This window comes from Leptodactylus fuscus, chromosome 6 (genome assembly GCF_031893055.1).
Source record: "Leptodactylus fuscus isolate aLepFus1 chromosome 6, aLepFus1.hap2, whole genome shotgun sequence".
In the NCBI taxonomy this organism is placed as follows: Eukaryota; Metazoa; Chordata; class Amphibia; order Anura; family Leptodactylidae; genus Leptodactylus; species Leptodactylus fuscus.
In genome coordinates, this window is record NC_134270.1 from 49,239,742 (window position 1) to 49,252,343 (window position 12,602).

The window sequence follows — 12,602 nt, forward strand, 5'->3', positions numbered from 1 at the left end:
AGAGAGAAGCATAAGAACTTCCAATATATTTTCAATTCCTTTTATAGCCATTCTTGGTTTTGGCTCAAAAAACTGCAACAAAATCTACAAGAATAAAAGCTGCGTTTTCGCAAGGTGGGGCCTGTAATATCCCACATCCTGCTGCTACTGTGTTTACAAAATGAAACAAAAGAAAAATAAATCTTCAAATGTTGCAGTTTTCACAATGACCACTAGAGCACACACAATAGGGGGACACTTCCAGTTTTTTGCAGCTCATTTAGCAGCTTTGCTGTATAGAATGGAGCAGGATATGCTGAGCCATGTCATTATTAGAATGGGAATGAATTCCAGCTATAGTGTGTTTCTGGTGGTCAAGATAATGCAGGATAGTAACAGCACAGACTTGGTATGTAGCTCCTCTGCCTCTCCCTTTTTTTGGTTTATAACAGCTGCCATAAAGCATACACATCGTACTGCACTGTCTGCGCCTCTGGCAGGCAGTTTTGATAGCAGCTTTTGTTTTTCATCCCTGCCTTCCTTAAGCCTTAACCTTTTTATATAGCACTTTAAAGCATAACTAAACTCTCCAGCCAGCATGTCTATGATCAAACTAATGTTATGTTTTCTGACTTCCAAAATAGAATTTTTTTGAATTGCTTTTTCATCAGTTTATACGCCTATTGTTTCTGGCGTAAAAGATCTGTCATCTACAAGCTGGCATAGATTTCATTTTAGGCACTTGACCTGCACGAGGGTGCTCCTGATTTATGTGGAGGTAAATCAGCCGACTCCTCCACCGGTGCTGCAGACATGGAGACCTGCGTTGGAGATACTTTGATACATTATGTGTTTCCTTTAAATAAGGGGCTTAAGTTATGGGGGTGCAGAGGTAGCAGTCTCCCCTTGGCCCAGGTGCCAAATTGTACACCTAATAAGTCAGTATTATTAATGGCACAGCCACAGATTTTGCATAGGCGCGATGCTGAGTGTGTGTCTGTAAGCAAAGTGCGGATGGTTTCAAAAAGCAGCTTTGGATGTGACCTAAAGTATGAGACTTAGTAGAAGAACTCTAGAGATTTTGTATGTAGAATTATTATTAGCAGCGATCCACTAGGCTAATATTCCACTGACCCAGCAGACTTGGTGCCCGTAGACCCTAAAGATTCCTGATAACCCAGCTCAATGTATTTTCTACATTAAACGTTCTCAATTTGTTTCATGTTTCTATTGCACATATAATTACTACAGAAATAATGTAGCGTTTTATTATCGTTTGCGTGTTGTTGTTGCATGTTAACGTTTTTTTCTTATTAAAAACATAGAGAAAAAAAATTTAATTTGAAAGTTTTAATGTTTTATTTTTAATGTTGGATCCAGAGAGCTAGTCATCATGTAAAGAGGATAGGTCTGTACGTGCTGCCACGCTGAAATTGCAAGGGATGTTTTCACTAATGTAATGATCCCAATACGACTAGACTATTGCCCTTTATCTTGTTGATAGAATTTCCCAGCGATCGAACACTTATCCCCAACCATCATGACAGGGCTAAGGCAAGGTTCACATTTGCGCTAGCTTTTCTTCTAGTTCATCAGAAGACCTGACAGATGTAAAAGTGGACTGCAAAAATCGTGGACATCCAATTCTAATCTATGTTGGATGTCCATTTCTTTAATTTATTTTTTTTTTAACTGGAATTTCCAGATGAAAAAGTTGAACTTGTAGGACAATATCTGACAAATGAGCGCCGACAGACAACTAGCGCGGATGTGAACCCAGTGAAACTATATATTGCGGAAAAATCGCCTTAGTCACCAAGAGCCTGCAGTCCTAGAAATCTTTGATATTTAAAATCCCTTTTCCCTCAAAATGAAGGATAAAATTGAAAGTATAACCTTCAAAGCTTGGCCATTTCTGTTAGCCAGATGAAGGCTGATATGGCTGCTACCAGAACAGGGGTCAGCAACCTTCAGCTCTCCAGCTGCTGTGAAACTACAACTCCCAACATGCTCCATTCACTTCCATGGAAGTTCCAAGAACAGCAGAGCAAGTATGCATGCTGGGAGTTGTAGTTGTACCACAGTTGGAGTGCTGAAGGTTGCCTACCCGTGTACTAGAGCCTGTTGCCACTGCTTTTAGGACCTGGATTGACAAATATGATGTGATAAATGGAATTACCACGCAGGGAAATATTTAGTTGGCTTATCTCGTACCCTTTGTGCCAATGGTGGCCATCCTATGCTGCCTTCATCTGCTCCATTGCAGCTTTCTCATAGTATAGTCTCCAAGCATAAAGTGTTATGTGAATGACTTGGTTTCATTGTTGTGTGACAATATTATACATTTCTGGGTCTACAACATTTTTTTGGTGAATGAGAACATCCCTAAGTGTCCCTCATGAAGGTTTTGGTTACGAGAAGACTTTACACAATCATTGCACTGTCATAGGAACACTAAACCCGTAATATTGGCTACTGCGATTTGCATGTAAAATGTCATTGTAAAGGTTAAAAAGCGAAGAATAAACACATTAACCATGTCCACGGCTCTCTTCTTTTTATAGCTTTGCCACTTATGCATAGCCCTCTCTCTTTCCATTGGAAATAATTTAGACTGAACACCGTACTTTAGGTGGGATTTTATGTATAGTCTTGTCCTGAAGCCATCAGAGCACAGTCGGAGTTCTACAAAATCAGCTGGAGCGCTATATGTATGAGACCTAAGATACAGATTTTTCTATAGAAAGGCTACATATGGTGTACCAAATAAAGACTGCACTGACATTGAGCTTGATCTAATCCTGATTTTTCCCTGTACTGACTACACACACAAGAAAAAATACCGTAAGTGGAAAGAGGATTTCGATATTCAGATCCAGATCATCCCTACAAGTTTATTGGTCTTCTTGAGCCTTCAATCTTGTACATAGATATTTGACGGCTATGATGCTGCTAAGTGTTCTTACCACGAGCCGCCGCATTATATTATTGTAATGATGTCCAAGATTAAAGGAGTTATTTCATGAATAATTTTTCTACCAAAAATCCTGAAATTATGTTAATTTATAATAGAATATTTTCCTAGTTTAAGAATTATTTATGGTGTTTCTAGAAAAAAGAATTTCTAACTTTTTGCATTCATGTATCCCCCTTGGTGATACTAGGGGTGGACAATAGAGATGAGCGAACAGTAAAATGTTCGATATTTGTTTTGAGTAGCCCCTCAATATTCGACTACTCGAATCGAATATCGAATCCTATTATACTCTATGGGGGAAAAATGCTCGTTTCAGGGGTAGGCAACATTCGATCAAATAGAACTTGTCCACGAGTCCAAAGTCCACGAGTGAGGGTCGGGCTGGATTCTCCGAGAAGTCTTCTCCGTGCAGCATCCCCGCGGCGTCTTCCGGCTCTGAATTCACTCTGCCAGGCATTGGCCCTGGGCAGAGCCGACTGCGTATGCCCGCACTACAAGAAAATGGCCACTTACAGTCAAAGCGGCCATTTTCTTGTAGCGCGAGCATGCACAGTCGGCTCTGCCCAGGCCCGATGTCTGGCAGAGTGAATTCAAAGCCGGAAGACGCCGCGGGGACACTGCACGGAGAAGACTTCTAAAGGTAGGAGAAGAACCAGCGTTGATTGGCCGACTGTATAGCATTCGGCCAATCAATGCTGGTTCTGCATCAAATTTTTCCATTCGAATAGCGAGTAGTATTCGATCGAGTACGAGTATTTAGAATACCGTAGTATTTGATCGAATACCTACTCGATCGAATACTACTCGCTCATCTTTAGTGGACAATACAGTGTCTTCCTACAGCCCCTGCAGAAGGAGTCTATTATGTTACTTAAGAAGCTCTGCTCCTTCCAAAAAAAGTAGGGCTGAAACGTGACCGTGTGTCCACTACACTTTAAACACCAGGTGGCGCCATACTATATAAGTAAATGTCATAACTTTTTACTGAATTATTGTAACAATATGTAGATGGAAAACCTTGTTATTCATACAGCGGATATGATAAAGAGGACATTTCAAGTCCTCAGAGATGTGCGAAAGTTGACCGTGCATAGTATCTGGTCTTGGTTCTCAATTGTAGATTCCTGCGCAAAGCACTTTCTCCTCATTACCATGTAAATGAAACAGCAATTTACATGAAAATGGGGCTGTGAAGCTGAATAACAAAGACATATTTGGAAACTGTAGCTGTAGAGATAAACTCCCTTTAAATTGACTCCCTCGACAGATTGCAATTTGACACAAGAATCTGCAGTATGTGAGAAATGGTCTCTGCAACAGCATATACACTGTTTAAAAGTGGTCTTTTTTAGGTCTGTCATTTAAAGGGGTTGTCTGGCTTCAGACCAATATTGAGAGACAATAACCACAACATAATGCCATAAAGTCACCCATATTATAATGTCCCCCTCCTGCTGCCCCTCAGTTTAGTCTCCCTGCAGTTGCCTCCACAATATGATGTCTCTCTTCTACCAAACAAACATAAGAAAAACACTAATACCTCTGCTCGTTTCCCTGCTGTTCTGGTCCGGGGCCTTCAGGGAGCTGCAGGCATGATGTAAGTGACGTCATCATATCACATGTACAGCTCCCGGAGCAGAGACGGATGATTGGTCAAGCAAGGAGCGGACAGTACCCATCTCTTCAACTTGAGTTAAAGTTGGTGCAGCCTGGAACCACTGCCCAAAACAGTGGGATAGTAATAGCGGGACTGTCCCAAAGGGGCCCCCCCGTTACCATAGGGCTCAGTACAAGTGCACAGTTGGCCCTGTGGTTAAAGCGGCCCAGTAAATAGTAATCTGTCTGGTAAGAAACTGGGCACCTGTGTGTTCATCACATGACCATAGACATTACATGACTCAAATGGACTCTCCGAATGGAATACCAAATGCAAATTTGCACCGGGCCTATCTAAGGGTTTTATTGATGGTCATGTGATCACTATTAGAGATGAGCGAACAGTGAAATATTCAATATTCGTTTCGAATAGCCCCTCAATATTCGACTATTCGAACGAATATCGAACCCCATTATAGTCTATGGGAAAAAAAGCTTTGTTTCAGGGGAAATCACTTTTCGACTCAGGAGAGTCACCAAGTCCACTATGACACCATAGGAAATGAATCGGGAAACACCTCTGGAATGCAACTGGGACCCCAGGGGAAGCATGCCTGGGTGCATCTAACATGCCCAAGTCCCTGTATTACGCCACTAATAATGCAGGAGCTGACTTTTTCCTATAGTAATGCATTGACCAGTGTTGATTGGCCGAATGCCATACAGAGTACAGCATTCGGCCAATCAACACTGGTTCTGCCGGAGACTCGTCTGTGAGGAGGCGGAGTCTAAGATCGGTCCACAGCAGTCTCCATTGTGGTCCGATCTCAGGTATAGCATAGTTGACACAGCCTGCTACACCTGAGATGCAGCAGAACTAGACATGCGCTGAGCTCTGCTACACCTGAGATGCAGCAGAGCTGGCCGTGCGCTGAACTCTTCTAGACCTGAGATGCGCTGTTTTCCAATGTACTCTGGCCAATAATAAGAAGTATTATCTTAGCTATTGCAATACACATGTTTTACTCTGTCAAGATAATAATACACAAGAAACCTCCATTATCTACAATAATTCATTTTCAAGACTTTCTTGAAAGCCTTTTTTACCTCTTTGCTTCTTAAGCCATATATAAATGGGTTCAGGAGAGGGGTGACAAACATATATAAAAGAGCAAATATTTTGTCATAATCCTGGGTGTAGGAGGCTGGTCTCATGTACATCAATAGGACGGTGCAGTAGAACATACACACCACAGTAAGATGTGAACTGCAGGTGGAGAAGGTTTTATGCTGACCTGTGGCGGATGGAATCTTAAGGATTGCATGGATAATGTATACATAAGAGACCAGGATACACAGGAAAGGTGTAAAAACCACAAAGACCCCAGCCACATAGATGACAACCTCATTCAACAAAGTACTTACACAAGATATCTTCAGTAATGGAGTGATATCGCAGAAGAAGTGGTCAATTTGGTTTGAAGAACAAAAAGTCAACCGAGTAGCCAAACCGGTATGTAGGGCTGAGTTTAGAAAGCCTGAAAACCAGGAGAATACTGTTAGAGAAACACAAACACGTTTCGTTACTATATCCATGTAGTAAAGAGGATAGCAGATGGCTGTATATCTGTCATAAGCCATGACCGCCAACAAGAAACTCTCAGATTGGCCAAAGGAAATGAAGAAGAAAAGCTGCAGGAAACAACCGGTGTAAGAGATGCTTCGATCACTCAAAAGAAGAGTGGAGAGCATCTTGGGTAAAGTCACAGTGGTGTAACACATGTCCAGGATGGAGAGGTGACTCAAGAACATGAACATTGGAGCATTGGAAAGAGTGTTGTCTAGAAGGATGGTCACTACTATGATCGAATTTCCAAGAAGAGTTAGAAGATAAATCAAGAAAAATAAAACACATAAAAAAGACTGTATCTGAGGTACGCCCGAAAGTCCTTGAAGCACAAAGTAAGTGACAGATGTAAAATTTTCCTTTTTCATATTTGTTAATAATAATCATCCAATGCAATTATAACTGATATGTTTTATTTCCCTAAAATGAAAAAATTTATATTTTTGAAAATATTTTTCAATTTTTTGGAAAAGGCTTTTCATGTTGCATGGATCCCACTTCATCCACTGGAAACCAACAGAGGAAAAACACAATGGAAAATTTTTCACTGTACTAAAAATAAAATAAATCTACTGTACATATAATCTAATTTAGTGGCCTCCATTCTGCTTCTTCAGGAAATGGTCATTTTGGCATTTTAAGAGTAAGGGTTGGTTCACATCTGCGTTTGGTAATCCGTTCTGGGAGTCCACATGGGGACCACCCGAACGGACTACCAAACACATTGGCAAGCGGTGTGTAGGGAAAGTACACGGACTCCATAGACTATAATGGGGTCTGTGTGCTTGCCGCGAGATCTCTGCACGAGTCATGTGGATTGAAAAGTGGATTGTGAAGTACTTTTCTGTCCGCATGTTCCATGTGGAGATCACACGGGAAGCACACAGACCCCATTATGGTCTATGGGGTCTGTGTGCTTTCACTGCACACCACTTGCAGATGCGTGGGGGGGGGTCCCCATGCAGACACCCAGAACGGATTACCAAACGCCGATGTGAACCAACCCTTAGATGGACAGGACATTGAGAAGTGCCACAGTAGATTTAGACATTGTCTTTACCACGTGAGATTTTTTGTTATGATTACTAGAAATGTATAATGATGCACTCAAATATGCACAGTAAATGTATATTACATTACATAGGGGTGGAGAACACTTGCGCTAGGTTCACACTAGCGTTCAGGTTTCCGTTTCTTGTGTATGAGCCTTTGTCAGCAAATAACAGCTCCAGAGATCAGTGAGTGAGTCACATAATCCAACCTAAGATCAGATAACAGACCGGGTGCCTTGGCAATGATGTGTAAAAAATGGGAGGACTAATTTCACATAGCAGGAAAATAAGGCAGCATTTCTAAAGCAATGCATTTAGGAAAATACCTAGAGAATCCCATCCACTCAATGTGGAAAAATATGCGCAGCAGTCTTGGAAATCGCAGCACGTCAATTATACCTACCAAAATGCTGGCGGTTTCCCTATAGGTATAATGGAAGCAGAAAGTCCGCAGGGTTCATTTTCTGTGAAAAGTGCTGTGGCAAAAACGACAGTGTGTTTCTGTTGTGTTTTATTTCCGCAGCACTTTTTTGCTGCAGCCCACTACATGAGACCTTAGCCCTAAACAGTTTATCTACTATGTACAATTCCTGTGTGTTAAACAGGTCTGACAGAGTGATTACGGGGCCAGCTGTAATATATGGGGGAAGGGGGTAAGTTGCATGTGTTTATTTTATCTGCAGCACAACCATGGCGGAAACTATTTGATAGGTAGAGGGCCCTGCCCGCGAGGGCTTACAATCTATGGGGGAAGGGGGTAGAGACAGAAGGAGAGGGGGAGACTGTACAGATGGCAGTGTGGTGATAGTGTTATTGGAGGTTGTAGGCCATCCTGAATAGGTGAGTCTTCAGGGCCTTCTTGAATCCTGTGATTGTGGAGGTCAGTCTTATGTGACTTGGTAAGGAGTTCCAGAGTATGGGGGATGCACGAGAGAAATCTTGGAGACGGTTGTGTGAGGAGCGGATGAGAGCCGAGCGGAGTAGGAGGTCATTGGAGGATCTGAGGTTAAGTGTAGGCAGGTAGCAGGAGATTAGGTCAGAGATATACGGAGGGGACAGGTTGTGGATGGCTTTTAATGTTAACGTTAGTAGCTTGAACTCAATTCGCTGGGCTATAGGTAGCCAGTGGAGGGACTGGCAGAGGGGAGCAGCCGATGAAGATGGGGGGGGGGGGGTGAGGTGAATTAACCGGGCAGCACAGTTTAAGGTGGACTGGAGGGGGGCGAGAGTGTTTGCTGGGAGTCCATGGAGAAGGGTGTTGCAGTAGTCTAGGTGGGAGATTATGAGGGCCTGGACGAGCATCTTGGTAGTTTCCTGGGTGAGGAAGGGGCGAATTCGGTGGATGTTCTTGAGGTGAAGGCGGCAGGAGGTGTTGAGGGTTTGAACGTGTGACTTGAAGGATAGGTCAGAGTCCAGGGTTACCCCAAGACATCGGGCCTGTGAGACAGGGGTAATTGTGTTTCTGTTAACTTTGATAGATGGGTCATGTGGAGGGGCCACATGGGGTGGGGTGAAAAATCTGATGTACGAAAGAGCTAAGTCTACCAGAACGAGAAATGCTTTTGGTACTAATAGCCTGGAAGCCTTGAACAAGAAGCCCCTCTCTATTAACGCACACATTTTTTCATAGGCTATTTAAACCCTTAGCTTTCTGTACTGTACTATTAGGTCACGCTGAGTGTGATAAATCCATCCCAGTGTTTCAGCAGCATGTGCATTGACTTCTACAGATCTACCAAGTGTGAATAAAACTTTATAACTTTACTCCCGAGCTGCACCACTTCTCTGGAATGCTCTATCCCGAACAATCATATTAACTTCCAATTTCTACAGCTTCAAGCACAAACTAAAGACACATCTTTTCAGACAGGCCTATCACAATTCCTAATGTAAACCCTTCCGTTCCGTAATTAGAAGTGATTTGGTATGGTGAATGTAAAATTATCCATACACAGGAGAACTTGGTCTGGCAACAGCTATTCCTTCTTACTCCGCCATTTTGGTTTCACTGTAAAAAAGAAAATAAATCATTTCTAGACCCCTTCTATATTAAAATGATACATATTCCATGTTTACCCTAACATGTTCTATATGTAGGCTGAAAAATCCCATACACATTCTCATCACCAGTAATATAGAAAATATAATTATATAAAAATTAAAAAAAATTACAAATATTTGCTTTAATACAAAAATTACAATATATTTTATTTCAATAACATACATGTAAGAGGAAAAACTTACTGTATTAGGAGCTATCATTTGAAGATGAGGATTACCGTCAGTCATAATCGATAGAAATCCTTGTATATACAGGTTAGGCGAGCCAGGCTTGGGTTGTATATATTTACTATTTGATAACTAAACTTCCCTTACCAGGAGTGAATGAATAATTATAATTGTATCTCCCTGAAGACGGAGCTCCCTGTAGACCTGAGAATTAGCCCTGCTGAAAATATCCTGTTTGTTACTGTCCGTCCCCTGAGAATCCATCCTTAAAGTGATTTAATTATATACTATCTTATGAAAAACATTGTTATTAAATTCTGGAAATTAAGACATTTTTACGTTTCTTTTTTTAAGGCAAGAATGAAGCCTGAATAGAAGAGAACACTCTAAGGGTATGCTCACATGGAGGAAAAGGTTGCAGAAACCGTTTCCGCAATGTGAACATTCCACGTGGCTAGCTGGAACGGGATGCAGACCTAGCATCGGCATTCTGTCATGGCATACCGCTCTTGATTAGGTAAACCTACATCTGCAAATCTGTGGTTAGTCCTCTAAGACGTTTAGAACAACCTCCCTGCGGAGTTCCTTCAAAACTGTGTGCAAGTGTACCTAGAAGAATTGATGGCTAAGGCTGGTCACGCCACATATTGATTGAATATTGTTACTAAATATTGTTCATTCGCTTCATTTTGTTAGCTGGCAAAAATAAACTATTAACACTTACTGATAATAAAAGTAATAATATTAATAATAATAATGATACATTTCATATATATATAGCGCTAACATTCTGCAGCACTTCACAATTTGTAGGGTTCAAGTACAGACAAAATGAGGCAGAGGCCCCACGTTGCAGAAACCTGAACGCTAGAGTGAACCAAGCCTAAGCCATCCATGTAAATTTTGAGTGGTAACTAGAGATGAGCGAGTACTGTTCGGATCAGCCGATCCGAACAGCACGCTCCATAGAAATGAATGGATGCACCTGGTACTTCCGCTTTGACGGCGGCCGGCTACGTCCATTCATTTCTATGCGAGCGTGCTGTTCGGATCGGCTGATCCGAACAGTACTCGCTCATCTCTAGTGGTAACGTAGCAGGCCACCTTCAGTAGCAGGAAGGTTCTTGGATTTCTCTATTGAGAGAATGTATTGTTTAGTTTCTCCTCTTATATATTAGCGCAAAGTCCAACCAGTATTTTTCCCTGAAGCAACTGCAATTCTTAAAAGGGATCTTCCCTCTGTAGGTATCCTATTTAATTGTTGGATTATTAAGTGAAGCCTCGAGCCACCAATAGCACAGTATGGTTATGCAGTATGGTTAGTTTGTATCACCATTCCACTCCCCATGATAACAATGTGATTGAGAATGTGGGGGGCAGGGGGTAACTGCGGTATATCAATCTGCAGTATTCATGTTACTATGGGGTATGATCCATGTCTGCCCTTTAGTATATTCCTTCTCAACTCTCCCCTTCGTCCTCCTATATATACATATAAATAGTCGAAAGTTGCTATCTGCTCATGGAGGTATCTTTAATTTTCTGTTTAGACGTCTCAAAGATACAGCCCTATTTAGATCATTGGCTATTTCATTGGGTATTTTCTTTTGTGGTTGTCTCCAAATCTAAAGCCATATTTTAAGTTTTGGGCTATGGGTACAGCAGTACCATATATCATATATCATATACATTTGCTGTGGCCAAAAAACACCACTTGAAATCCTAAATGTTATATTTTTTTGTATGAGACTTATTTAAACACACACAAAGTGCTAAGAGGGTGGACCTATCATTGTATTGTATTCATTTAATATTCTAATATTCTATTTCTTTGTATATTTTTCTTGGAATAATAAATATTTCCACAAATATAGATATCCTATACCATCCTCTAAATCTCATTACCTCTATGTAGAACAGATTTGTTTTTCTTTATTCTTTTCATTTTTCAATGTTTTTTAGTACCGATTTCCTTGTTTGCTTTTGATTGTGTTTCTCATTGCCTTCTTGACCTCATTATTCTTCAAGCTGTAAATGATAGGATTGAGTAGTGGGGTCAGCAAGGTACAGAACAGAGACATCAGTCTGTCCACAGTCAACGAAAAGCTAGAAGTAGGACAGAAGTAGACAAACATGGCAGCCCCATAAAAGAGGCTGACCACTGCCAAATGAAATCCACAGGTTGAAAATGCCTTACTTTTTCCTTCCGAAGATGAGATCTTAAGAATGGCCTCTAATATCAGGGTGTAGGATACAAAAGTTAACAGGAAAGGACTCAAGTTGAAGATTCCTCCAGCGCAAAACAGCACAATCATCTCATCCTACTAATATATATGTGAAAGTTTGTGTGTTTGGATATTTGTTACTCAATCAGGCAAAAATGGCTGAACGGATTTGAATGAAATTTGGCACATAGATAGATTATAACCTCGATTGTAATCTTTTTATCCCAGTAAATTACATGGCTTCACGACTGTTATGAATTTATGCTCATATAAAACATTAAACTGCTCTTACTGTCGGGACTATCAGTTAATTGCAGATTGCTGATTAAGCCAGGTCTGTTATCTTTCCATGTAAACACACACATAACATTGAGTCCATTGTGTCCAAACATCTGTATATTATCCGATCTGCTCCAGTGCTGAGACACTGACATAGGAAAACACTTTTAATCCAAATTGGCAGTTTGCCAATTTTAAACATGCTGGGAAAAAGAAAATCTAATTTGTGGCAAAATTCTAAAACAACAAGAACTATGAAGGTAGCCAGAAGTCTCAGACTTCTTCTCAAGCAGAGCTGAGGGAGATCATCAATGACAACAACACGCTTATTATATGGCATCCCAGCGAGCTGCTGAGATGCCGGAACAATCATGGGCACAGCGCGAGGAATGAGTTCAGCAGCAGGCCAGCTTGAGAGCTGATAAAACTCTGGAGTAGACAGATCATCGATGCCAACAACATGCTCATTATATGGCGTCCCAGCCAGCTTCTGAGATGCCAGAACAACCACAGGCACGGCATGAGGAATAAGATCAGCAGCAGGACAGCTTGAGATCTGCTGAAGCGCTGGAGCAGGCGAACCATCGCTGCAGCAATTTGCTGAATATAGGCGGATCACCGACGCCAACAGCACACAG

The 12,602-nt window shown here is 41.4% G+C and overlaps 2 protein-coding genes across 2 annotated transcripts in view; one reads left to right on the forward strand and one right to left on the reverse strand.

Annotated features, from left to right (window-relative positions):
* ZBTB45 (zinc finger and BTB domain containing 45) overlaps positions 1–12,602 on the forward strand; it is a 500,250-nt gene that overhangs the window by 19,752 nt on the left and 467,896 nt on the right. The window lies entirely within an intron of this gene.
* On the reverse strand, positions 5,612–6,547 carry LOC142209100 (olfactory receptor 1f45-like). Its single transcript, XM_075278040.1, has one exon. It carries the CDS (start codon positions 6,545–6,547, stop codon positions 5,612–5,614), a length of 936 nt encoding a protein of 311 aa, XP_075134141.1.